The sequence below is a fragment of the Panthera pardus genome, unplaced genomic scaffold (assembly GCF_024362965.1).
Source record: "Panthera pardus isolate Hobbes unplaced genomic scaffold, ASM2436296v1 HiC_scaffold_25, whole genome shotgun sequence".
Lineage (NCBI taxonomy): Eukaryota > Metazoa > Chordata > Mammalia > Carnivora > Felidae > Panthera > Panthera pardus.
The window spans coordinates 41,637,451-41,665,349 of record NW_026526821.1 but is presented as its reverse complement, the minus strand read 5'-3'; the positions used below and the strand labels follow the sequence as shown (position 1 = coordinate 41,665,349).

Here is a 27,899-nt window from a genome sequence, read left to right as displayed (position 1 = left end):
AGTTAGCACATTCAACAGGAACTGTAAGTTCGACTACCAGTTAAAGATTGGACTGAGAATTCCTCCTCTAAAATAAAGCCAACTATGTTGTATGTTTTTATGCTAATAATTGAGTTACAGATTTTTTTTTTTCTCATCTTTCTTTGTCCTCTTTCTCCTTCTACCTTCTCTTCCTCCTTTTCCTCCTCCCTTTACTTCTTGGCTTCTCCTTCTCTCATTTTTTCCCATCCTATCCACTATGGTGGCATGTGGGAGCCTGCACTGACATTTTGTATGGGCACAGTGCCATAACAGAAAGGTCACCCTATGGGATTTACTTTCTACCACCCAAGTGGAGAGTAAAGGGACACTTTTTATAAGCCATTAAGAGGTGACTGTCTTTCATTTTACATAGGCACATGCTGCTTATAAACAGATTTAGGAACCAGAGATGCATCCTTAAGTAGAGAACACTTATTATTTATAAGTCTTATTTATGCAGTTAGATTAATGTTTTCAGTTCTGGAGAAATTTCACATGCTAATCACTTTTTGTTAATTTTAAAATTAATTTTTTTAATTCTAGTCATTTTTTTCCCCTCTAATTAATGCTGATTTATTTTGATTTTCCTGGTAATAGATTACTGTCCTAGATGAGACATGGACCGTATTCAGGCGCTACAGTCGCTTTCGAGAAATGCATAAAACATTGAAGTTAAAGTATGCAGAGGTAAGTTATGAAATAATTATCTCCAATTAAGAACATTTATTTTATAAAGTAAATGAGCTGATTGCATTATCATGCTCCCTCCCTTTAGGTATTAGCTTGTAAGTGTCACCAAGTTTTGTTGCAATTACGCATCTGTCAAAGGTAGCTTTTTAACTTTTGTTCTTTGTTTCATTTCTGTTCTACACAATTTAAACATTTTCTGAACACAGGATTTTGAAAGTGATAGTAAAGTGACAGTAAATGAATTCTACCCTTTTAGTACATTTTACCAATTTTAAACAAATATTTTAATAAACTTACAACTTCTTAATGGTAAGATCTACTAAAATGAAACAGTAATAAATCCCTCAATATAGATTTGCCCTTTTTTCTCTTAAAAAAGATATATTAATGCTTAGACTTCCACTTAATGAGAAATTAGGTCTTTAAGGTTAATTTGCCATCAAACATGGATGGGAGGTAGATAGTCAATATGGAATTCTCTAGAAGCAAGGGGGTATTTCATACATCTGATCAGATATCCAGAGTGTATTGATACATTATTAATCTTTTCCTCTTTGGGCAAAGACTAGTTTTTAAAATCCTTTTTTTTTTTTAGTATTTTTATTTATTTTTGAGACAGAGAGAGACAGAGCATGAGCAGGGGAGGGGCAGAGAAAGTGGGACACAGAATCCAAAGCAGGCTCCAGGCTCTTAGCTGTCAGCACAGAGCCTGACGCGGGGCTCAAACTCACGGGCCGTGAGATCGTGACCTGAGCTGAAGTGGGTCGCTTAACTGACTGAGCCACCCAGGCGCCCCTAAAATCCTTCTTAACAAAGAAAAGTATTCTTAAAGTTAATGTATACTTCCAAGTGAGCGAGTGAGTGAGTGAGTGTTTTTACTTGAACTAAAGGAAGCCTTGTATCTGCACAACTCTTTGGGAATTTTGGTTTGAACTGACTGCAAATCAGTCAGTAGTCACTGTCTAATACCTGCTTTCACTAAGTATTGCTTTTCGACACTATTTTTATAGTTTCTTATGACAGCCTAGAAAACAATTTAGTCAGACATTTTTCCCTCACATCAAATAACTAATGCTTCCTTAACCTTTCCATGGCTCTTACTCTTTCCTATCTGATATAAATATAAAGAGAAATTCCTTTTTATAAATAAAAGCTTCCTTGAGTACTGGTAAAATTGAGGAATCCGAAATTCTCTTGTTAAGCTCTTAGGTAGCAGTGAACTAAAAGCTGAAGAAGTGGCGAATTTGGATTTTAGTTCAGTGTTCCTCAAGAGGCTTCAGTTCCAGAAGTAACTGCATCAAAGTCAAGTTATTGAGTTTGTTTCTGCAATTTACTCTTCATGTCCCAAGTTAATACTGACAATAAAAATTGGAAGTATCATGTACATATTACCGTATAGAGTGACTTGTTTTTAAATTGAGCTTTGCAGCTCGTTACCTGCTTAATTATAAGTTACTCCACCAGTGCTTTAATAATGTGCAGGTTTTCCCCAATGCTACAAATGTATGTGTATCCTATCAATTATAATACGTGTGTATCATGCATTGCAGGATTTATTTCATATCTGTTCTTTCAGTGCCATTAGTTCAGCGCCATTGTATGTAGGCAGATTTAAAACATTCTAGTAATAGAGTGGCGGACAAGAACAAAAATGTCTTCTCTTACATATCCTGAATTCATATGGGGACACACTGACAATAAACAAGGAAAATATAATAACTAACACTTAACGTACACGCACACTATGTGACAGTTACCATCTTAAGTGAGCTGCATGCCTTCTAGGAAAAATATCCATAAAATGTAATGGGCAGAAGATGTTGGGCATTTTAGTATAAAGGTTGTTTCAGGGTTGGGCACTCAGATGCCGAGTCCTGATCAGTGTTTTTAAAGAAAATTTCAAAGCAAACAGAAGCAGTCTTTAAAAACATAATGGAGGAAAACACCCCTGAGGTTAAACATGATGTAAGTATATAAGTGGAAGAGATTGCCTGGTAGCCGGCAACATTAACGAACACAGATTATCACATATGTGATAATCCTTTTCAAGGGCAGAAAGAGTGTACGTACCTGCTGAAAAAAGTTAAGTGAGCTTTGAATGAGGAAAATCGGGCTGGTCTCCTTCATCCAGTCAGTCACAAGTCTGTATTGAACCACCCCACGCTGAATACCATTGTCGGCAAGACAGCCACATCCCCTCCTCTCAGGAAGCAGAGAGAATGAACAGTAAACAAACAAACCAACAAATAAGATAGTTTTAGATAATGTTAAGTGCCATGGAGAGAATAAAACAAGGTAGTGTGATCGTGTGGCATGAGAGCTAGGCAGGCCTGGGGAAATCTTAATGTTGAAAAGGAGCCAGGCATGAAAATCTGGGGTAGACACATCTGAAGTAAAGGGAACAGCAAATGCAAAGGCCCTGGGGTGGGACCGCGCCTGTTGGCCAAGCATGTTCCAAGAATAAAAAGTCCTGTGAAAAGTGGCAAGTGTGGTAGAGATGAGGACAGGGAGGTAGGGACAGGAAGGAGGGACTGTATCATGTATCACTTGATCACAAGTATTGTGGGAAACCACCGAATGATATTAAAGAAGGTCTGGATGTGGAAACTAAGCTAGAATTTCCATTCTATCCGTGTATGACTTCCCATACAAACCCTTTTCCTGAAGGCAGGCTCACGATCTAACTGATAACCAAGATTGGAAATTGCTTTTCCTTGTTTTGAGTCCAACTTGGTGACTTTGCCTTCTTCTGAGGGCAAAAAATGTAAAGAACTTACAGACACATGTATGCATGTGTTTGAAAGAGAGGAGGTAATATGAGTAGTGATTTGAAACCATGTGGTGAGATCCTAAAATAAACACCGCCTGTAGAAAGGGAGGTTGTAATTACAAAGCCTGAGGGGGTGCCATTGAGCTTTACAGTAGCCACACTCTGACTGGTTTCCTCACCACTGACTGTTTCCCATGTCCTGGGTCTTGTGTTATGCTTTTGCCATTCAGGACCCTGTGGTCGGAGCCAGAGACTTGCCTCCTGTCACACACCTGGTGGGCAGAAGCCAGTCGGGAAGCCCAGGCAATTGGGCTCCATTTACTATCTCTAAACAAACAATAGTATAAAAATAGAAATGGGGGGAAAACATTATCTGTAAAAAGGCAGCAGCATGTCATTGTAGCTCTAGATAAATCTTATTTCAGTGAGAGGAGAACGACATTGCCCAGTTAACATTTTCAAGATGAAGCTTAAATGTCAAGTTGAATATCAGCTGTATTTTCTTCCATAAAGTTGATTTTTCTTTTGCGCAGCCTACCTTCACATACTCTTACGTGCTAAGTGTTTGTGGAGACTTGAGATCAATAATGTTCATTAGGTATTCAACAGTTATGATTGCTCTTATCATTGTGCATATTATTGACGTCTCTGTATATAACGTTAATCTTACTGAAGTAATCATCTATCTCCAAATGGTCTACTTGGCCTGTCGGCATCCTAGAAATCATTTGACTTGTTAAAGACGTAACTTCTTCAGGAAGGCCCAAAGGTTCACATAGAAGGATGCTGAAAATTTCCTTTCACAGATAACTGTTTCATAGCCAAGTGGGAACATATTTTATTTACCTCACTCCTTCACCAAATTGGGGTCATTATTTTGATAGAAGTATGAAACTCCTCTTGGTCTTTTAGTTACAAGGGTAACAAGATGGTTGATTATTTTTTTTTTTTTTTGTAATGATACATACTAAATTTACCAAGTTTTACAAGGTTTCAAATTTTTAATCAAGCTGAAAAATATATTGAAAAAATACCCTTGAGGGGCGCCTGGGTGGCTCAGTCGGTTGGGCAATCGACTTCGGCTCAGGTCATGATCTCGCAGTTTGTGAGTTCGAGCCCCGCATCTGGCTCTGTGCTGACAGCTCAGAGCCTGGAGCCTGCTTCGGATTCTGTGTCTCTCCCCTCTGTCTAACCCTCCCCTGCTCACGCTCTGTGTCTCTCTGTCTCTCAATAATAAATAAACATTAAAAAAAAAAAAATTAAAAAAAAAAAACCAAAACCCTTGAATTCAAAAATACATAGGCTTTGTAATTACCTGCCAAGATGGAGAATCTTTGTTCACCTTGAAACTTTAGTTTGGGTTGTAGCTTATAATCTTTTGGAACTTTGAATTATATCCTGTTCATTCACATTTTATTCTGGCATTTTAGCCCTGTTTTTCCTGGGGGATATACCTCTACAGGAGTTTGATATAACAGTTCTTTTTATGGCTATTTTCTTTTTTCTTTCAGTATTTTTTTTTCAGATAATAAGTTACATGTGTATGGTAAAAGATTGAAGTCATTCAAAGATGTATACATAGAGTATGAAAGTTTCTCTTAATCTGGCCCTCAGAAGTAATCATTTGCAATGCCCTCAGGAGTTCTTGGGTCCAGCTAAACATTCGTACTCACAGGACTTGCATAGGCCATACCTAGCGTTGATTGACCTGAGGAAGGTATAAGACAAATATCACTGCTTCCAGCAGAGTACCTACAAGAGACCTGCTGAGCTATAAAAGAAACCTCACTCAGAGAAGCCTGAATCTATGACTTCACACCAGATAGCTATCACTTCCCTAGTCTATACAAACAGTTTATCAGCTTATCAAGTGATTGATCATTTTGCCAGGAGCACTGGTGTCTACTGACAAAGTGGGCATACCACCTTATCAGATTCGCAGATTCCTCTTCATGGACATAGGGGTAGTTTCCAGATTTTTGCTGCTGTGACTGCTTCTTTGTGGACATTCTTAAAGGTAGCTGCATGACTTCCGATTCACACATGCATACTTCCCTTGTGAAGAAATTGGGTAATTGCTCAACTGTTGTTAAAGACTTAATTTATGAAGAACCAAGATTAGGAAAAGAACACACAAAACTTGGGTTGACTGAGAGCCCCGAGCCTTACCCCCAAGTAGTGGCAAGGTTTTAAGAATTCCTTAACCGTCATTCAGCTACGTCTTCTAATTTCCCTGTTTACTCCCATGTATTTGCCTAATTATTTACTGTGTACTACAATGTCTCCATAAGGAGAGGGATGTCAACTGGAGACCCCTCAGGGATACTTTATATACACTGGGTGGTGACCCGATTAAAACAGGAAGAGGTCATTGATTATTAGCTATAATGTGTGTCTGTGAAGAAAATAGAAGGACTTTAGGGGGATTACAAGCAAAACAAACCTGTGAATTGAAAGGACAAAGCCACTGGGTCCCATGAAACTCAGGCATGGGGACTGAGGGCAGGGACAAAGTAGACACTAAAGAAAAATTGAGTCCATTGTTTTTGTATCGTGACAAATTTCAGAAAAAGAAAACAAAGTTCTTTGTTCTGTGGAACACTAAAGAAGAACGGATTGGCTGCAGGTGGTGTTGGATCATATGTGAACATTACGTTCCTTCCATTTTCAGATTCACTGTGTGAGGGGCTGAGCCCTCACTCGAGGTGCTGCATTGTTCAAGGTTTTTAAAATTGTTGTTTTATTTTTGTTTATTCATTTCCCTTCATCTTAGCTTCTTCTGGATTCTAAATAGGTTTCCCTTTTGTCTTGAATTAATTGTCCTCTTGATATACTGACATGTATTGTGCAGGATAATAGCTCCTTCTAGCTTTCTTTCTCTGCTCCCCTTCATTGACCTTGTATGGAATCTTAATCAAATTAAACCCTGTGTTTTCAGATTCCACATCTGTAAAATGATAATGCCACAACTAGTTTGTAAAAGACTGTGAAAGCCTCAGATAAAATATTTTATTGAAAGCGACTATGAAGTAATATGCAGCATCTGCTAGAGAGCATGTCTTTGAAATTTTATCATGCAAATCATTTCTGCAGTGCTCTTTATCTGTATGAAAAATTTTGTACTCCGTTAAAGTCAGTAGTATAATCCCTTTAAACATCAGTCAAGTTATATGCTCAAACACAAATGTTCTCTTTTTGCCACGGAGGAGGTAGAGTTACCGTTAAGATCTCGTGTCCATGAAGTTTACCTATGGATCCACGTCATTGAGAGTGGACAATGATCTGATCAAAGCACAGTTTATCATGAAGCTGGGAAGAAAGACTATTTTAAGACCATGTTCCCTCTCAACCATCAGAATGAAGAGTGACAACATGGTGCCTGTGCCCCATCAACATTCTGGATGAGTGGTCTAGGGGGCTCTGTATGTATTTTATAAAGTAGGAGGACATGGGGCTGGAAGATGAGAGGGTCAGTGAGAGCTGCTCATTCTAGGAGGTTCGGAGATGCCACACTCTGATTTTAGAGGTCTTTAATTTTAATATATTTAACAAGTGCTAGAACCTAGTGGGCACCATACTTCTCAGGAGAACCATCTCACAGTGAGAGAAGTTAGGCATTGGAATCCATCATCAAGGGTCCTTTTATAATCTTGGCCAAGAGTCATTCGGAAGCAGGTTTGTGTTGGTCTTCCTGGAGGCAAAAGGATGAACCATGAAAATGGGCTATGTTCTGTATTGAAAGGTACCATCAAAATCAATGCTACGGGAACTTTTAATGCCCGTGTGTGGTGACAGCATACGTGGCATGGAACATGACGTGTGAATGTCTACCTCATAACTGAGTTATCACAGTGAGTCATTCGAGTCCCCAAGTGTCAAACAGGACCTCAGCCTCCATCAACCGCATCCCCAAGGGGGCTCCCTTCTCCCTACAGAGCTGAGGGGGTGGGGAAAATGTTTTCAGAGCTTTTGAATAGAACATGAAAGATTGCTGTATGGAGCAACTCTTCTGTCTCAAGTCTAACGGTCTCTGGGTGCCCAGTAAATAACAGTGGGAGGGGAAAAAAAGGAGGTGGTTTAATTCGTATATGGACTTCCAGTTTGTGCTGATAGAACCATTTCTCACCTTCTGTATTTTCCAAGTAATTTCCCCAAAGCAGTACCAAAAATAAAAGGGGGTGGGGGTGGACAGGGAAGAAAAGAAACTGGCTCTTGGCCTTGGATTTGATTTGGACAGCTTTTTGCCATCCATCACTGAAATGCATTCTCAACAGTTTTATAACCAGCTTTCCAAATTTAATATAAAAATTGCAAATCTACTCACCACCCAAATTATAATGCTACCAACCATAGCCATAGGGAGCATTCAGTAAGCCTTAGATAAATTCACCTGTACCAAGAGCTCAGCCCCCTTGGATTTTTAAATAGCAAACAGCTATGTAGGCAAAAATAGAACGCCTCCTGCCAGCTTCCTGACCTAGTATGTTATGAGAGAGACCAAGGTACCTCACTGTATGGTTTGCAACACACTGTTCCCTCCACCCAAGACATAAAACAGTATTTTAATTACTTCTTTCAAGTGTATGGGGAGCTGGGGGCAAAAGACTTCAGAATTTTCTGGGAAGCTTTTTGCCAAACTAGGAAATTATGATTCAGTAAATCTGATGTGGGGCCTGAGAGTGGGTAGTTGTGAAGCATAGAGTATCAGGCTTTCCTCTGCAACCGGCAAGGAGACTTTTATAGCAACGGGTTGGACCCATTTGCACACTATGAAATGTAAGTACACCAAGGAGTCTTAAAGGTTTGGGCACTCCCAAACCTCATGGGGACTCATGAGGACTCATGGGGTGCCTGGGTGGCTCAGTCAGTTGAGCATCAGACTCTTGATTTCTGCTCAGGTCATGACCCCAGGGTTGTGCGATCGAGCCCTGCTTTGGGGGCTCTGTGCTGAGCATGGAGCCTGCTTAGGTCTCTCTATCTCTCTCTCTCTCTCTCTCTCTCCTCCCACTTGGCCCCTTCGCCGCTCATGTTGTCTGTCTCTTGGAAGGAATGAAGGAAGGAAGGAAGGAAGGAAAGAAGGAAGGAAGGAAGGACACTTAAATGCTCAGTTTTGTTGAAAGTCACATCAAGACTTGGGGTATAGGCAAAGTTCATGTCTCTTCATTCCTAGTCCTCTTTCTGTGTTTTGAATCTTCCTCTCCATGACCTTGGTCATTCACGAAAGGGGAATTTTCAGAGTGCCCCAGATGAGACCAAAGAGAAGAACATCTCTTCTCTGCAAAAATCTGTTAGTTGAATATTGTGACAAAGACAAGTTCTTGCCATGTCTCAGTCCCTGAAAGAGACAAGTAACATCATAATAAGAGATGGAAAATGCAAGCATCTGAGTTAGTCCAACTGTATAATTATTCTTAAATATGCAACATTAAACTCTCACATATCTGAAACATTTCTCACTTTCAAAATTGTTGCAGCATATATGAATGTCCTCAAATCTACCTTCATTGGCCCCTGCCTGAATAAGATTGATACTGGCTTTGGGAGGCTTTGTGTGATTGCATTTTAAAAAGTTATCATCTTTATACAGAATATGACCAAGTCCATGCAGTCTTAACTATGTTCCCAGCGATGGTTTTGTACATAGGATGACTCCAAGTTTTAGCACTTCAGTGACAACAGGGCAGCAGCTCTGTGATATGTCCTCATTGTAATTGCTGGCTATACCATGTGGACCACCAGCAAAGAGTCCTGCCTTGTGCATTCATTCAGCAGATATTTGAGGAGAGTCTAGTATGTGCCTGGCTGTGGGCAAGATAGCAGGTATTCATCAATATTGTGTGGTGTGCTTATTATGAGAGGTCTGTTGTCATTGCTCCTTTAATAATCCACCCAGATTGTTCTGAAGAGATGCTCTTTCATGCCTCTAGTGAAACTTGGAGGAGAGTTCCTTTTGTGTTTGTGAGTATATTTCTCAGTGACAGCTGTTCTTATAAGACCTTGGAAATTGCTATTAATTTTGAGTAGCCAGAAATGCTCCCACTTAGTCAGCTGTGAGAATTATAGCAGCCCTTTGATGAGTTTTCATTATTTGCATTTCTCAAAAGCTGGAGTGGCTAAAATTCACAGCCACAAACCTGCAGGGTGTGGATGTTTCAAATGCTGTCAGTCATCATGTAGGTATGTCTACTTACAAAAGTCAGGTTATAGCTGATTTGACCAATTAGAGTGCCAGGTAGAATTTCCCCCCTTAATCTTTAAAAATCAGGTACTAGTTAGGTAGCCAAGTGTTATGGGAGTAAGGGGGAAAAAAAAAGAAAGAGCTTTGTAAATGAGGAATGAAAATAAAGTACACTTTTATTAGGTGGTAACAGAAGTCAAATGTTTTTCTTTCATTAGTAAAGATTCCACACTTTATTAGTTGTTTTCAGTTTTCTTTCAGTGATTTATAATCCAGTTTTAGCAGCTTAATTGTTATGAAATCATAAAAGATAAACAAGGCTTTTTATCACTCATTTAAATTTCTGTATAAGGGCTGCCATTATTTATATTCAAAGAAATAATGATCCCATTTATCAAAATCTATGCGGTTGCCTCCGAGACCACCTGGGCTTAATATAGGGTCTGGCTCACCCAAAAAGTGAACTTGGCCAAGAGAGAAAGGCTTATAATAAAATCAAACGTTTCCATTGCATTTAATTTATCTTCGTGATGGCAGCAGACTGGCCGACCTATCTTATTATAATCTAATAAACATTGGAGTCAGCATTTGGGCATGATGGCTCTTTGAAGATAATTGAGCTGTGTGAGTTCACTGGGAGTCAGAAAGGGAAAAACCAACTCTGAGATCATTAAGATCATTAAGAAATATTACAAAGCAACAGAGAATGCGGACACTATCACTGATACATATGCACATACATACATAGCTCACCAACTTCATGGATGAATGGATTCTCCATGCTTTCATTTTCCCAAAACTGAAATTCACAGGCAATTCCATAAAATGGCTGCTGGTTATAAGCAATTATTAATTGTCTTATCTGATGCTGTTGATAGTTCTTCATACAGATCTGTTGTTCAGCCTGCAAATTAGAGGCTTGTGGTTCAAACATTCAAAATGAAATTAACAACTGGGGTTTTAGACTCTACAGTCACTGAAGAAGGGAAAGACAAATTTCATTGGAAGTCAGTAGGCCTCAAAATTACTGATTTCATTTTTCTAATGGCTTTTATTTCAATCTTTTTGTCTTTAGAATATGTTTTATTTACTGAATTGCAGAGCAAGCTTGTCATTATGTTTCTCTCAGGCCAAAGAAATGTGCTGTTTTAGCCTCATTTGTTTGTTTCCTGTGTTTTAGTCTGCATAATCACATTTCATAATTATACGAAGTAGGCCATAAGGGCTGTTAAGTTTTCTTCCAGTGTTCTCCAGGCCTACCATGTCTTCCACAAATATCTAATTTATTTGATCTCCGTCATCATTTTTAACTTAAACGTACAATTTTCCCATAAGAGCTCAAATATCTTTGCATCATTTCCCACTCCTGCTGCAAAAATAATGGTTGTAGCAGGAAAAGATACCATTTTAAGGGATTTCTCATGAATACTGCATTCCCGTTTGTATCTGTCCTTTTTCTGTTCTACAACCTCTTGAAAAGTACCGTGCTTCATGATTATAAATCCGGCCCTATTTCCCTTCTACATACCTTTGCCTTTCTTCAAATAAGAATGCTGTGAGGATTTTGCAGGAAGTCAGGACATTCCTCAGGGGCAATGTAGCCAAGTATCTCCATGGTATCCAAATGCTACTCCTTCTTACTCAGCATACAGAGATTTTCATCATCAGTACTTGAGTTACAGAATTTCAGAGCTGAACAGAAACTTAAAACATCTTAGGTCAACTCCTTCATTTTAATAGGTGATAAAACTAGGTTTTTTTACATCGCTCGAGAATATACCAGCAGCTCTGTGCTGAACCGAGACTTCAAAATCTGATTGCCCCAAATCCCAGGTTATTAAAAGAAAAAGACATATGGCGCTAATTTAACTGTTCCATTAAATCTGTAAAGAGAATAATCACTTTTTATTGTTTCTATAAAGATGATGCATGCTCATTTATAAAAATTTCACATAATACAGAGAGAAAACAACAGATTGCCCCAAATCATTCTCTAAATATAATTAATGTTACTATTTAATGAACATTATCATACGTACTTAAATTAATAGGCACAGATAAAAGGATGGATATATAGATTGATAAAAAACTAAAATGAGAAAAAGAATGAAATATTTTTATAACATTAGGGTCATTCTAAATATTGTATCTTTAATTGCAAACAGTAAGTTTAATTTTACTTGAATTTGTCAGAAGTGAAAGAAAATGAAATTGAAGAAATTACTGAACTTCAAATTAAATGTTGCTCCACAAGAAGTTTTAAGTTCTCTAAAATATATAGGACTTTAAGAAAAAAGATTATAAACAAACATTAGAATTTAGCTGCCAGTTTTCAAATGTGTTTCTAGTTTACAAATGACCAGTTGTGTTTCCCTTTTATGAGTGATCAACTGACTCTTCTAACAAAGTTAAGATCAGTACACTTATGTTTACTCCCATCTCCCAAATTTTAAGTCATTTTGTATTATCTTTTTACACTGTCAAGATATATAGCATTCACATTCTTTTATACCTAAATTCATATAATTATATATTATTAAACATTGTACATAGACTTACATAATTATATATTATTAAATATTGTGATTTTAAAAAATTTTTAACATTTATTCACTTTTGAGCGACAGACAGAGCAGTGAGTGGGGTGGGGGCAGAGAAAGAGGGAGACACAGAATCTGAAGCTGTCAGCACAGAGCCCGAAACAGGGCTTGAACTCACAAACCGTGAGATCATGACCTGAGCTGAAGTTGGATGCCCAACTGACTGAGCCACCCAGGCGCCCCTAAATATTGTGATTTTAAATAGAGGGGACATTTACTTTACCATAATTTCTTCATTCCTGAGATCTTTATATTGTGCTATCTCTTGGTTATTTTTTGATCATCCAGTACGTTTTTGAAAAGATGCAGCTTGATGTGTTTTACCAGAGTTCTTGTGTGCTTGAGAATGTCTCTCTGTGGCCTGTGCACTTGAAAGACACTTTGGTTAGGCATAAACTCTTTGGGTCATGTTGACTTTTCCCTTAGCACATTTCATTTTGCATTGTCCCTTACTCTCTATACTACATGCTAATCTGTGTTTTCATTGTGTTCATTCTACGTTTGTTTCTTCTACTGGGGCTTTCATTCTAATAAGCGTTTTTTGCTTTTTCCCCATTCTTTGTGGAGTGCTTCTGGCCCACTTTTTTTTTTTCTTTTTCTCTTTTTTTTAGTAGGTTGTGGGTAGGGAGAGGTAGATAGTGAGGGTGTGGTGGTACTGATTTTTCAATCAACTTTTTTTTTTTTTTGGCTTGTCAGTTTTTGCTGAAAGCTGGACATGGTGTATTGGATGAAAGGAATTGAGGTAGATAGGCCTTCGGTGTGAGGTTTTATGTTCATTGGCTAGAATCCAGGCTGTGCTTGCTGTTTGCTGTAGCTGTGGTATCAGAGGCTACCGTTTTCCCAGGTGCCCTTGTTTTGGTCTTCCTGGTCTTTGGGTTTGGCTAAAGACTTCTTCAGTAGAGCCTGGGGCTTGTAGCTCTTTCCACTGTAATCAGGAGGCCTCTTGATGTGGTGGTGAGGTGTGGCCAGAGGGAAGGAGAAAAGCCTGCATTGGCCTTTGATCAGGTGTCCTCTTTTAGTGAGCCTGCTGTGGGGCATTTTACTTTCCCCAGGTTTGGTTATCCCAAAGTGCTTAGATTCTGGTACAAGTTTCCCTTGAGGGCAGGCCATGTTAAGGACAACAGAGAGCTTTGGGTGTATTTCAGAATGATTACTTTTTTCTCTCCTGCTGGAAAGTAGCAGATTTTTCTCCCATCTCAGGATGAGAACCCGGCTAGACTCCTGGGGATAAAACTAACAGAAGTGTGCAGACCCCACATGTACCCAGGGTTTTTAACTCAAATACTAGTCTGTACTGAGCCTCCAGTAATTCACAAGTTACAGTTTATTTATTTTTTAAAGTTTATTTATTGAGAGAAAGAGAGAGAGAGAACGAACAAACGGGGGAGGGCAGAGAGAAAGGGAGAGAGAGAATCTCAAGCAGGCTCTGCACTATCAGCTCAGAGGCCTGTGTGGGGCTTGATCTCACGAACCGTGAGATCATGACCAGAGCCCAAATCGAGAGTTGGAGGCTTAACCCACTGAGCCAGCCAGTGCCCCTCACCAATTACAGTTTAAATTGTTGCTGCCTCTCCTGGATCCAGCTACAGGCTTCCGCACCCAATAGGATATGGTTCTCAGTCTCTTCCTGCTTGTCTCTCTAGTTTGGGGACATTAGTTTGCCCCATGACCTCAGCTCTCTGATGGATCTACGAAGAGCTGTTGATTTTTAGTCTTTTCAGCTTTTTTCTTGTTTTGAGGGCAAGGGTGATGGCTTCCAAGCTTCTCAACGTGTCAGATCACAAGCCAGAAGTCCTATTTGAATAGTTTTAGATTTATACCTCCCCTGTTATTAACAACTTACACTACTATAGTACATGTGCCACAAGTAGTGAACTAATATTGATCCATTATTACTGTTTACATTTTTGAGATTTTCTTAGTTTCTACTTAATATCCCATTTCTGTTCCAGGATCCCATCCAGGAATCTGTCTTACATTTTATTGTGACACTTTTTTATACTTACCTAATTTTGATGACCTTGACAGTATTGAGGAATGCTGGTCAGGTATTTTACAGAATGTTCCCTGTTGGGATTTGTGTGATGCTTTTCTTGTGATTAGAGCTGTGGGTTTGGGGAGGAGAGAACTACAGAGGTAAAAGTGCCATTATGATCATGTCAGATGAAAGAGACAAACACTGTCCGTGGGGCTTATCACTGTTGATACTGATGTATATCACCTGGCTGAGGTTTCTCCCAGTTTCTCCCCCGGAATGTTACATGGCTTCCCCCTTTTCTACACTTACTCTTTGGAAGGAAGTCCCTGTGCACAGCACACATTTTAGTCATGGAGAGGTATGTTCCACATCCTTCAGGGTGAGATAGCCACAGGTTATTTGGAAATCTTGTGCGTGGAGGGCTTGTCTTTCCTTTCCCGTGTCTGTCTTTATTCAGTTGTTTGCTTGTCCGGTCATATTTTGGCTATAAGCCAATACTAGTTTTTTTGTTTTGTTTTTTTAAATTTTGTTTTCAGATTATTTCATCTTTGGCCTTTAGGAACTCTTTCAGTTAATGCTTGTGCTCCTTTGTAACACTCCATCTTTGTGCTTTGAAGTTTCTGGGCACTTCCTTTTGGGCACTATGAGATGCTTCAGGCTTAGCTTACATCTTCCCTGTCCCAGTCCTTGAGTCAGCCATTTCTCTCAGAGCTGGCTCGCTTTTCCACCCCTCTCCCCTCGCGGTCTCTTCCTTCAACCTGTGTACTTCTTCAGCTCTTCTTTTGAGATGATTTTTTTGGTTCCTGCAAGACCATGAGTAACTTCTTTCCTTTTTTTTTTTTTAAAGTTTCTTTCTTTTAAGAGAGAGAAAGACAGCATTTGCAAGTGGGGTGGGGGGGAGGGCAAAGAGAGAGGGAGAGAGAGAATCCCAAGCAGGCTCCGCACTGTCAGCATGGAGCCCGACATGGGGCTCGATCTCACAACCGTGCGGTCATGTCCCGAGCCAAAGTCAAGAGTCAGATGGGCGCCCAGCTGACTGAGCCCCCCAGGTGGCCCGTGAGTGACTCTGTGTCTGAACCCCTCTGGCTGTCTCTGGCCCGTTCTTCATGTGGTGGTGGTTCTTTATCTGCCTTTGCTTACATGTCCCTCATCCTCCTTCTCACCCCTACTCATTTAGTCATCGTACCAATCTGGGTTCCTCCTAATGGCATCTCATCTTTCAGTGCAGCAGACTAATGGCTGGGGGAACAGCAGCGTATCCCGGGGCGAGGGGAGGACAGATACTGGCGATGATGAAGGCAGCAACCTACTACGTGCCTGACCTTCTGCCTGGGATTTTTCTGAATCTCTTTCCACCGGTTTTGTCTTTGTGACACATACTGTCTTCCTTTCTGGTGTTCGTGAGGGCTGTGGGATCGCTGTGGGGTACACGCTTGGCCTCAGACCTTTCCTCTCCTTAGTAGTGTGAGCTTCCCCAGGTCCTTCCCCACCCCCACAGCCCTTACCCGCCTTCCTCTCGCGGCGGCTGTCCCCTGCCTTTTCCTCGTCCCCAGATTTAGCCCTTTAATCACAGTGTAGTGGGCTGCCCGAGAGTTTGCATGCCTGCCTTGGTGGGCAGCTCATGATGCCAGCAGTCTGGGGGCGAGGTGAGGGCGGCCCCGGCAGCTCCCCGTCTCCCCACTCCCCACAAGCTTTCCCTGGGTGCTGCCCAGGCTGCAGGGCAGAGCCCTGCCACTTTCCTAGTTTGGAGACACAGTGTTTCCTTTTCATCTCTTCTCTTGTTTTTCGTGCTTTTGAAGGGGAACAAATAAAGCTCCGCCAAAATAAATATAATTATTTTAATGGAGGCAGTATTTTTTCTTTTCTTTTTTTTTTTTTTACCTTCAACCAGAACTGTTCCCTCACATCTTATCGTTTGTAGAAAGGTTATTTTCTGGTAGAATCATACTTTCCAACACGAGACACCCTCTCCATGAGAGTTATAAGGGGGAAATCATGGCCCTTGTTCTTTATGAAGATGAAATGAAAGTGTAAGGAAAGTCATTTTTTCCCTCATTACTGAATCTCAGTATGTTGATAATTTGTATATGAATCACATTTATCTGAGTCACTCTCGAATTTAGTTACTGTAAGGAATATAGAACTTAAGGAACTATGATTTTTAGAAATGTAGGACACTATATTTCCTTTATCACAGGTTACAAAGGCAATCAAAGAGGACATTGTCCCCCGCCTACAGATTGCCATTCACTGTTCCTGACAGTGTCTCTCATGGAAATCAAATCTAGACCATCTGCTAGATTAAAAAATAAGTCGATAAAAATGAAAATTTGTGAATATAAAGAACTTGAAAAGAGATAAAAACGTCCAGCAAATATAATTTATCTTATTTACAAATTTCTGTTTAACATGAGGAAACCAAGCAAGCAAACAGAAGATGTTGATGTACGTCAGACATGAGTGGAGAAATCAGGGACAGTTTGGAACCGCCCCCTTTCTAACCCTTTCTTGTGTTCTTGTTGGAAATGTTACTTTTCAGACAGCAACACTTTCGGCAAAATGGAAGAGTTTCTCTTTTTTGTTTGGTGTGTTTATGTGTGTTTGTTTTTTGTTTGTTTGTTTTGCCCATTTGTTCGTCTGTTTTGGCTCTCCAGGCACTTTATTTAAACTGACCAGTGGCTTTGTTGATCTTGGTAAATTATCCTTTTTAAAAAATTTAAGTAATTCACAATCCAGACATGAAACCTATGGAGGATTGCTTCTGCTGTCTGTTTTAACAGAAACGAGGCAGTCACTTTGTTCTTGAAGAGAGAAAAAGTTCAGGTTTCTTCTCTGTTCTAGAGCTCTTCTTCTAAGGATTTTTATAATGTTACTGTTTTTTTTTTAAATATAATTTATTGTCAAATTGGTTTCCATACAACACCCAGTGCTCGTCCCAAGTGCCCTCCTCCATGCATAATATTAATGTTTTAAGAACGAAGCAGTAATTCCTGTCTCCTTCCCCTAGTGCAGGTAAAGACTGTGATGGACTCTTTTCCTTATGGAGGATGGGCTGATTCAGATGGCCGAGTGTGGCTCTATGTTCTGGGTCAACAGCTGTTGGTTCCCAAATGGCTTCCTACATCACCTGGCCCCCATTCCCAACTCCTCGGCTGTTTCACTGTCATATACTTTTTAACATTAGATACTTCTAGTTTAGTATTATTTTTGAGTAAGAGAAATAGCCTTTGAAAGAATATCGGTTTGATATAGCCCACTGACAGTCCATCAAATGAGAATACTTACCCTTGGCAGGTAAAGCAGATGGAAATGTATCTTTGCCCTAGTGGTCGCTTAAAAATGTCAGTTTTATGCAGGGTTTAACCAGATGAAATTGCTGATATTCAACCATTTTTAACTTACAAAATTGGCAATTTCATCTCATTTAGCCTAAGAGCTTATAGATAGCAAGGCTTAAACACCAGTGTTAAGATTCTCTAAAAAGGAGAAATGAAGGTCATTTCCATTCTATCAGAAGGAAGAGAGTTGGAGAGCTGTTTCTGATGTAAATATAATTATTTTAATGGAGGCAGTATTTTTCTTTTATACTTTGTCTCACAGCCTTGCCTTTCTACTTTAATTTGCTCTGTGCCCCAGCCCCACCAAAAGCACATGGACCCACTAGTGTGCATTTCTATCATGATTCATACTGGAATTTCTGCCCCCGTTCCTTCCTCTCTTCAGCTGTGTATAAGGATAGCCACCGTTATTCCCAGTTTTTATTGTGAGAGGAGTAAGCTGACAGGAACGGACTAATCTCATAGGACCAATCCCAGGATGGACTTCTGGGAGCCTGCCTCCCAACCCAGCCCCTTTCCTGTTACCCCCACTGCTGTTGCTCTCCTGCATGTTCCCATTCCCTTGTTGGGTACCAGTCTTCATGGGGTTCTGTTCACAGCTCTTGGAACTGTTGGCCACTGCCTAGCAGCTATACATCACTCTTCTGGTTTAATATTCTTAAGAAGGGGTTACTTTTTTTCTTCTGAATCCTAGATTCCCAAGGACTTGAAAGGGGTTTTTCTGTACATTGCAGGCACCCTCTACAGCACTGTTGTGAAACACTCAGAGTCAGCACTGATTCCTTGTCTCAACTCAGCCACGCCATGACTGTTTAAGTCTAGAACTAACTGTGTTTCCTGGTCTCTGAAGTTAAGTGGTTGAATATTATAGTCCTCTGATTATATGCCCGAAAGTTGTTAACAGGTGTCCTTTTCTTCTTAAAAATCTGAACGACAGCATTACACATACTTTATACGTGCCTGTTTCACAGGGTGGTTATTAACAGCACAAAATTTTATCCTCCCTCTCAGAATAGAGTATTGCTGTTGACAACGAGGACAGCTAAATGCTTGCTCCCCACCCGGTTCAGCTGCCTCAAGTCCTGTTAGTGCCCCATTTCTGATTGAGCACACAAACGTGACTATAAATTTCCCCTGACAGAAACCACATCACCTCATCAGCCATATGAGAAAATGACGAAACAACCAACTGTGACAGCATGCCTGCCAAGGTTTCAGCGTCAGTGCTGGGGGGAAACACGCTTGTACAAGATAAAATCGGGGCTAGATAAAGCCCAAAAGACAAGCTCTGGTGTACCTGTCTTCTCGAAACTGCAACAGCTGGGAAGTGTGTTTTTGCCAGCGAGGCCAAGGTTCCAGAAAACCCTTTGCTCCCTGAGGCCACATCACCAGTCCAGGGATGGAGAGAGGGTCTAAGAGGATGTGGCATGCTGCTTTTCTTGTAATGAGCAGATCTCTAGCAAATCGTAACAGTAGCTAAGGTCCATCTGTCATTATTTCACTACATCTTCACAGAAACCTGGGGAAGTTTAGGATCGTTGTCCGCTGCCTTTCCGCAGGGAATATTTAGGCAGAGAGAAACACAGCCAGCCAGCTAGATAGTGGTCAAGCCAAGATTCAGACTGGGTGTGCCTTACCTCAGTACCTAAGATCTTTCACTTTACCTTGAACTGATTTTAAAGCTCCGTGTCATCACCAAAATTGGAACGTGGTGAGAGTAGGAGGAGAAGAGGTGCTCCATGCCACCCACCCTAAGTTTTCTCTGCTTTGGTACAACGCTAGAGTGTGAAAGGAGTAAACATCTTCCCAACCTCAGTTAACTTTAAAAAAGGACATTAAGTCCTCAAAGATACCTTGATGAGAGTTAACAAGGAGAATTGCTATTCATAAGAAAACAGAAGATACCTTAGATACCTAATAAAAGATGACAAAAGAGTTGAGCAGACACTTCCCCACAATGACCAACCAGATGATCAGTGAGCATGTGAAAGTGACACTCAACGTCATTAGTCGTTAGGAAAATGTAAACTTGAGCCACAGTAGAGATCACTGCCCACCCAATGGAATTGCAAAGACAAACCAGAGATGGACCAGATATTGGCAAGGATCTGAAGCAACTGGATCTCTCAGTCCCTGCTCATGGGAGTGTCAGGTGGTTAAACCACTCCAGAAAACCATTCGGTAATTCCAACACAGCTGAACACTTTCATACCCTGTGACCCAGCATTTTTACTCCCAAGACTCTGACCAGCAGAAATCCCTGCATATGTTCATCAGAAGGCCTTTGGGAAAATGTTCATAGCAACACAATTCCCAATGGCCCCAAACTAGAAACTAACCAGTAGCCCAGTAACACAAGACTATTAAACAAATAAATGGTGGAATGTTCGCATAATGGAATACTGTGTAGCTACAAGAATGAGCAAACTATTGCTACACACAGCAAGGTGGATGGATCTCACAAACATGAGGTAGGGGAGTGAAGGCAGACACCAAGGAGTTCATAAACCTCAAAAATAGGCAACACTGAGCCTCACTGTTAGAAGTCAGTCAGGCTAGCGTCAGTCTTTGTGGAGGGCGGGAGAGCAGGGCTGCGAGGGGGTGCTTGGCGGGGCCTACGGTGCTGATCATGTTCTCTTTCTTGATCTGGGTAGTGGCTTCAGTGTGTTGAGATGTTGAAAATTTACCAAGTTCACTTATGTGCACTTTACGTATATTCTTCTACTTTAATACTGAGCTTTTCAAGCACTAAATATATAGGCGCCGGTTCTTAATTTTTGACTGCCACTGTGGTAATAAAAATTTAAATCAACTAAGAGATTTACATGTGTATAATACAGGGGTTTTGTGACACACTGTGACATATGTTTTGGAAGAAACGTTAATTTTTTTCTTGATAATCCTTCATCAGCCTCTCAGTTTGTCTGAACCCGACAAGGTGAGGAAGGCAGGAAATAGTGAATTTCACCAACATCAGCAATTATTGCTCCGCTTAGCATTCATTTGACCAGAGCAGCACTGGCTGGTCAGGTGCTCATCAGATTATGGAGTTCTTTCTTGCCTCACGGCCTATAATAAAACTTATCTTTTTATTACGATTTTAATACCTCCGAGAAGAGAAGCACAAAGAAAATAACCATGAAATCCCGAGACCTGGCTAAAAGCAAATCCTAAACCTTTATTCTCTAAAGAACAAGGAAAAGATTCAAAGAGAGGTCCTCCCTTCACACGGGAATTCTTCATTTGTAACCATAGCTATAAAAAGGCAATATGGAATGTTTAAGGAACCTGAACAATGGTCTCAGGATGTTTTACAGAATGTTCCAGTACTGTGCAAGGTAAGCTTTCATTCCTAGCACAAAAATAATTGAATTCTAGCGTGAGGAGGAGACTAAAAGAACAAACTTGCGTTTTAACAAGTAAAACTTGGGAAACACCCATCTGAGACAAAATATTGGGACTAAGACCTGTCCTTTCTCTGAGTTCCCATCATCTCTCCTCCTCATTTGACCATTGTGGAGTCCTACCCTGTCCGTTCAAGGTCACACAGTAGATTAGTGACAGAGTAGGGGAGGACCTACCATCTTTAAATTTCCAACCTCTTCCTCTTTTCACCCCATGATAGAGACTGCAGATAATAGATAAATAAAAGCCAAAGGTCATAGGTATGATATTAATGCATCTCTTATAAAATATGTATTTCAGCTTGCTACCCTTGAGTTCCCTCCAAAGAAGCTATTTGGAAACAAGGATGAACGAGTGATTGCTGAGAGGCGAAGTCACTTAGAGGTAACAGAATTAAGCTTTGCTTTCTCCGTATAGAAAATTTGCCATCTGATTGACCAGTGAGAATTGTTCCTGTTACAAACACTATGGCTCTTGTTCATGGATGTGAAGGTGTTGTTTCATTAACAGCGGAGGTGGCTGCGGAACATCGTAAAGTAACGACATCGGTTTACTTAAAATGTCCGTCCTTAACCCCCCTCTGGTGTAACAGAACGTTTTTCCGGCTTTGAAGGAGATCACATTTCTTCTAAGGGTTAGGAAGCAGGCTGTGGGTGAGAGCTAACGATTCGCAGAGACAGATGGTCTGTAATACAGATTGAGGTACAAAAGCTTGCTGCAAGAAGCTTGAATTAATTAACTGAAGATAGATAGTATTGCATTATTGTTACTTTTTTGAGAGAGTTGGAAGCAAAAAGACACATACCTATTTTGGTCATGGTGAGGCTTTGTTTGACTTGTTTTAATTTATTCTTCTGAGCCAGCTACATATAGAACTTTGGCTCAGCACAGCTTGTTTTTCTGAGTGCCTCGCTGCCAATACACATTGTTGACTGCTTTATGTAGTTTGTATTCCTTTTCAAGATAGAGTTGTTTATTTGGTTGGAATCTAACACTGAGGCTGAATCTAGGTGCTAAGGCACGGTCATAGGTATCCTGGGTTGTGTCTCCTGCCATTGTGCCGTTTTGCCTGGCTCGTGTCCCTTGCCACTGAGGCGGGCAGGATAAAATTACAAATAGCTGACTACAGTCTCATGTCAGCAAGCTTTCATGGGGCCTCTCAAATTCCTCTGTGCTACTTATTTAAGAGGAATAATAATAAGACCTGTTGCAAATGAAATCAAGTAAGAGAAGGCCCAAGAGAGCCCCTCCTGAATCATGAAGTGCTACATCAAAATTAGGTTCTATTCTCATTCCTGGTGACAGCCAGTTTGAAGTGACTGCCCGTGGGATCCACTTAATGCTAGTGAACCAAGGATTAGGGAAGCATCCAGAGGCTGGAGGGTCCAGTGAGAGCAAAAGAAGGGGAGAAATGGGAAACTAAAATTAAAGATTAGGAGATTGTGGTCCATCAGGGGCAGCTTAGAGTTTTGAGATCCTCATATAGAATCGCTCTGAGGAAAGAAGGATTTTTCAGGGTGTAGCAATCCTTCCTGGCATTTGAGTTATACTGGAGGAATGATGCGTTTGAAGAGGTCCTGGGTCTATGAAGTCTGAACTTTGAATGAATCATGGTAGGTTTCTAAAAATCATCTATGAGTTGGAATGACCCTGATACCCAACTGAAGGACTTGCCTTCAAGGGAAAGGTCATGGTGGTAAGCCTGCTTGATCAAGTTCTCTTAAAGGTTTGCTTTGTATCATACAAAAAAATGTACAAATAATGATAGAACTGGTGATGGTTTATTTATTTTTTTACCTAACCTTTACCCCCTTCAGTTATCTAGACTTGTTTTTAATGGAAAGGTGGAGCATGATAGTGTATAAAAACAAGTTTATAAACCAACAGGAAATAGACTATTATCTTTCCTAGCTTCTCAGGGCTCCTGTTGAATTCACATGGCCCCCGGCTGTGCCACTACAGATTGGGCATCTTGTGTGTTGAGTATTTGTGAGCTCTGCCCTTGGTGACTCCTGTCTTTCCATTCCAGGTTTCAGGGTCAGAGCACAGCTCGGGGGCCTCTTTCATTCCTGGTATTTAGGTGGGCCCATCTTTGTTCTTTCTGTGCCTCCCACCCAATCACCTAGCCCTACTAAGCCATCAATTGTTAATGAACAGAATTCTGTATTGATGTCTCTACCTATACAAGGAGCCATTCCATTGCCTGTGACTGTTATTTACCTGTGGCTTTAGCCTTTAAAGAATGGATTCCATGCCTCGTAGAAATAGGCACATTTTAAATTAAATGCATTTTCCTCATGCTGATGGTTAAATCTTAGAGTATTATGTCCTTTTCAAGGAGCAAGGATAATTCAGTTTCACTTTAGTGGAAAATTAATCTGAGATTCTTGAGTTAATTTCCCACGACTATTGTATCTTTTTTTTTTTTTAATCTAACATCAGAAGCCACCATTTGATTTACTGTATTTTCATGTGAAAATTAACATAATTACTTTCCCTGAGTTTCTGTTCGATTTAATTCAGTATACATTTACTTAATTCCTAATACATGCTGGAGACAGTGCTAGGTATTATATAGAATAATTTCTTTCCCTCTAACAGCATATATTTAAATTCCTATATGAAACTTTACCTAGAGATAAAACTAAATACATAAATACCTACAGAAAAATGGATTTCAGTAGACTACCTTTGTGCTAATACGCTCTATATACATAGTTTTGCTCAAACGAAATTATCTGACAATTTTTTAAAATCCAGAAACGCAACTTTATAAACCTCCTCACCCTAAGTAGGCTGTATAAAGCGGTGTTTTAAGCAGGCATTCATTGGGCTTTGATCTGCCTTTCTATTAAAATAGTTCCAAGATTTAGAACTTGTGTTTAAGTTTATAGGCAGAAAATATAAAATATTTTCATATTAAAGACATAGACACCACGCTGGTTCTTCCCAAGCTATGTAACCTGTTACAGTACTTATTTGTAAAAATGATGGGTAGTAACAGGAATTTCTAACCGTCATGAGATGTTTTGGAGGTTGAGTTTCTTACTTTGGAAAGAATGATACTAGCTGTGTATGTGGTGGTGGTGATGATGGCAGTGTGGGAGCCTGAGGGTTGTAGCCTGGTTATATTGCACCATAAAAGGTAGAAGTGAGTAAGAAGGCGATGATGGTCGATGGAGGGGTATAAATATGGCTTCCAGTGCTAGCTCTCGCTGATAAATTTGTATGTGGACCACCCACACAAAGTTATTGGGCCAGCTCTAGTTTATACCTGGAGCCCCATTTTCCAGAATCTGGCCTGCTATTGCTTTGCATCTCAAGCTCGAAAGCTGCCCAGCACTTTTGCTCACAAAGAGCCATAGAATCTTTGAAGGTTTGTAATGTGGTTTGTAACATTGCTTCCCTTGAGGCCCTGGAGGAACCAGCACAGTGTAGGTGTACGTGTCCTGGGCAGACCCTGCCATCAGGCAGTCAGAGGATTATGACGGCAACACTCCCCATGTGTGACATGCTTCCCAGGCTCATACATCCCTTTTTGTAACTTGGACAGCAGCCCAGGAGACATATGCTGGCAGGTAAGATAGTGGAGGTGACAGGAAACGAATACATCAGTCTCCACCTGATGAATTATTTTGAGCAGAAAGGTTCTGTTTACTGTATTTGAAACCAGGTACCATTAATATTAGGCTGAACCATAAGAAACTGTCATTGTTGTAGGTCAAAGTGACAAAATATTGGCAGAATCCTCTGCTTTCACATAATACTACTGCTATCTTCCATTTACCTGGGCATTCCCTAAGTACCAGGCATAAACAAAATGCTCATATGTCATCTTCTCCCCCAGTTAGCTTGTGAGGTGAGCTCTGTTATCATCTCCATGTTGTAGGCAAGGAGATCTAGGAGGAGGAGGGGGACCAAGAAGGTCCTACCACCAGTCACTGACAAAGCCTCAGCTCACACTACGGCATCTTTCAGAGCAAGCCCCTGTCATAATAATCAGCATGCTCGAAGTTTGGAATGGAATGGAGTCGTCCTGTAAAGGAAATGTCTTTTCCTTTGAGGAAACATCATCTTCCAGCATTACACTGCAATGTTAACTAAGATCCATTGCCTCATTATTTATTCTTAAATACCTTTTTTTTTTCATTCAGCAAGTATTGAGCACCTACTCTGTGCCAAGCAGTGTTCTACAAAACTCTAGAGCAACACAGTGTTTCTCATCTCTTTTTTCCTCATCTCTTAATTGACCCTGACTATAGGAGTGACTGCTCATTATATTTTTGTGCAAGGAAAAATACTTATCATAATTGTTGATTTTTAAATATTCACTTCATGGCTCATCAAAGTTTCTGAATCTCAATTGGTTATGGCTTTATTTTTAAATTAAAAAACATTTTTTTTATGTTTATTTTTGAGAGAGAGAGAGAGCGAGAGCACGCAAGCTGGGGAGGGGCCAAGAGAGAGGGAGACACAGAATCCAAAGGAGGCTCTAGGCTCTGAGCTGTCAGCACACAGAGCCTGGTGTGGGGCTCAAACTCACAAACCACAAGATCGTGACCTGAGCCAAAGTTGGACCCTTAACCGACCGAGCACCCAGGCGCCCCATGGCTTTGTTTATTTTTAAAGCATATGTCTACTGCTTTGTCAAATCATTACTATGCAGATTTATTTTCTATATGAATTGCCAAAGAGTATAAACTTAGAATATCTTCAGAGATTTTTGTGACTTTAAATATTTTATGCAAATATTATATGTAAAAAATACATAGTACGTTATTATATGTATATCCAAATGGCTATCAAATTGAGTTCTAGTAAGAAAAATGTGGTTGGCCTTAAACACGGCTCTAGGATATACTGCTTCTCAGGCTGCAGTAGTAAAGAACCACTTATTTATGCTCTGTCATTTATTAGTACTTTCGCAAAATGAATGAGCATTAATTACTAGAAACATGAAATGAAAAATGAAATAAAAAGGTCATATAAAATGCAAGCATAATTATTGAGCTTACTATATATAGATTCAATAGACATAAAAATACTGTTAAATTGCAATACAGGCGTCCAAAACACATACCACATTTTGAGTAGCACTATTCCATAATGTCCAGGAAACCTCCCCTCCACTTCTGTTAAGACTCCTGTCACTGTTTTGCTTGTACCAAGAGACAGGTTTATGTCCCAGACCTTCCCTGTTGTACTCTTTTCAGTTCCTTGGAGGCAGCAGAATTGCCATCTCATTTGATTCTTAGCCTCCCGTGATATTTTTCACATGCTTCACAAATCCATTGAATTATTCAATGAATATCAGAAAATCTGCCCCCATTACCCCCAAATTAATGAGTTTTGTGTTTTGTTTTTGTTGATTGGTGAGAGGTACGTTTTTGGTTACTAATTTCAGGCAACATCATCATCTTACTTGGAAACATTTCTGCTAATCATCTTAACAGTCTATCATTTCAAGGAGTAGTCTGTAATTAATGAAAGTACGTGAAATCCTCTAAAGCCATAAAGCTTTCAAGAATAATACAGCCACCTTTGGAAGTAAGAACCTGAGAGATTTCTAGGAAGTTTTCTTCAAAGTACTAAAGAGCATGCAGCAAGCCCAAGGCAACTTCTTTTTTTTCTTCCCCATTTTCATCTCATATTCTAGGGCCCTGTTAAGGATAAAAAGTGGTGTAGTTGCTAAGCATGTGGGCCCTGGGGCAGATTATCCTGGTCTTGAATCCCTGTGCCTCCCCTTTGGAGTTAATGTCACTGCTTCAGTTTCCTTCTCTGCAAAATAAGGATAAAGAACACCACCATCTTCCTAGAGTTGACCTTAGGGTTAAAGGGGGTCATGCATGTAGCACAGACTCTAGTACAGAGAAGAACATTCCAGACTGCTGGGCAGTCCAATGATGACAGTGAAGATGGGGGTAGTGGTGGTGGTAATGACAATGACAACAGTGATGGAGCCTTTGAGGCATGTTTAGATGTGCTTGAAGAGCCAGAGAAGGACAAGAGAGCACCGCCCTTCAGCAGCCATAACGTGTAACAATATGAGTATCTCGGTTTGTCACATCTACTTGGAAAATCAATGTCTGAGGGCAAAGACGCTAACATTATGTAAGTATTCTTATTCATGGTGACACCTGGATATCAGGAATCTCTTGCTTTAATACCAGCCTTTCTTTCAGCCTGTAAAATTATACTCTGAAAACTAGAACTGGTTTTTGATGATTTAATCGTGGTCAAGCTGTTATTCATTGTGAAAGAGATAAGAGGCATAGGATCATTATGAAATGAGCACACCTCCTCCACATTTACTTGGCTTTTATTCACAGCTGGTTAGTTCTCTTTGCATGTTTCCTGGGTCATTGGCTGCAAGACTGCCCACTGTGGAGTCCCCAGCTCACACCTGATGCGTCTCCTGAGCTTCTTCCCCTGAACAAATAGACACAGGTCAGTGCTTTTCAGCACAGACGCCCAGAAATATACCTCCTTTCCAACAGTGTTAGGTTTAGTGGCTCACGGCACTAAGGGAGAACATATACAATGGGAAGTACGGGGGGCATCCCAGCAAAAACATGTTACAAAGAACTTAAGGTAGGATTTGAGCTTGTTTTAGGTGATTTTGGGGAGTGTAAGAAAGTGGCGCTTTGCTCTGGACTGGTCTCTGGGCTGATTCTGTGAGTGTTTTAATAATTCTTATCTAGAGGGCAAGAAGAAGAGAGTGTTGTTAAAACTGTGATTGATGCGGCACATGGGTGGCTCAGTTGGTTGAGTGTCTGACTCTTTATGACTTCTGATTTTGGCTTAAGTCATGATCAAGCCCCTTGGGATCAAGCCCCATGAGATTTTCTTTCCATCTCTCTCTGCCCATTCCCTGTTTGCGCACGTGTGCGCGCTCTCTCTCTCTCTCTCTCTCTCTCTG

General features: G+C 40.4%; 1 protein-coding gene across 11 annotated transcripts in view; it reads left to right on the top strand.

Moving 5' to 3' along the window:
- KIF16B (kinesin family member 16B) overlaps positions 1–27,899 on the top strand; it is a 288,842-nt gene that overhangs the window by 234,051 nt on the left and 26,892 nt on the right. For 7 of the 11 annotated variants that reach the window (XR_002083782.2, XR_002083783.2, XR_008417797.1 and 4 more), the window contains one exon: positions 619–708. Coding sequence is in view for 5 of the 11 variants with exons in the window: in XM_019462503.2 (XP_019318048.1) it covers positions 619–708 (90 nt within the window). In the remaining 6 variants the exon portion in view is untranslated. Of the gene's footprint in view, positions 1–618; positions 709–21,280; positions 21,365–27,899 lie in introns of those variants that run through there. The other 4 variants (XM_053890449.1, XM_053890450.1, XM_019462500.2 and 1 more) reach the window with 1 other exon arrangement.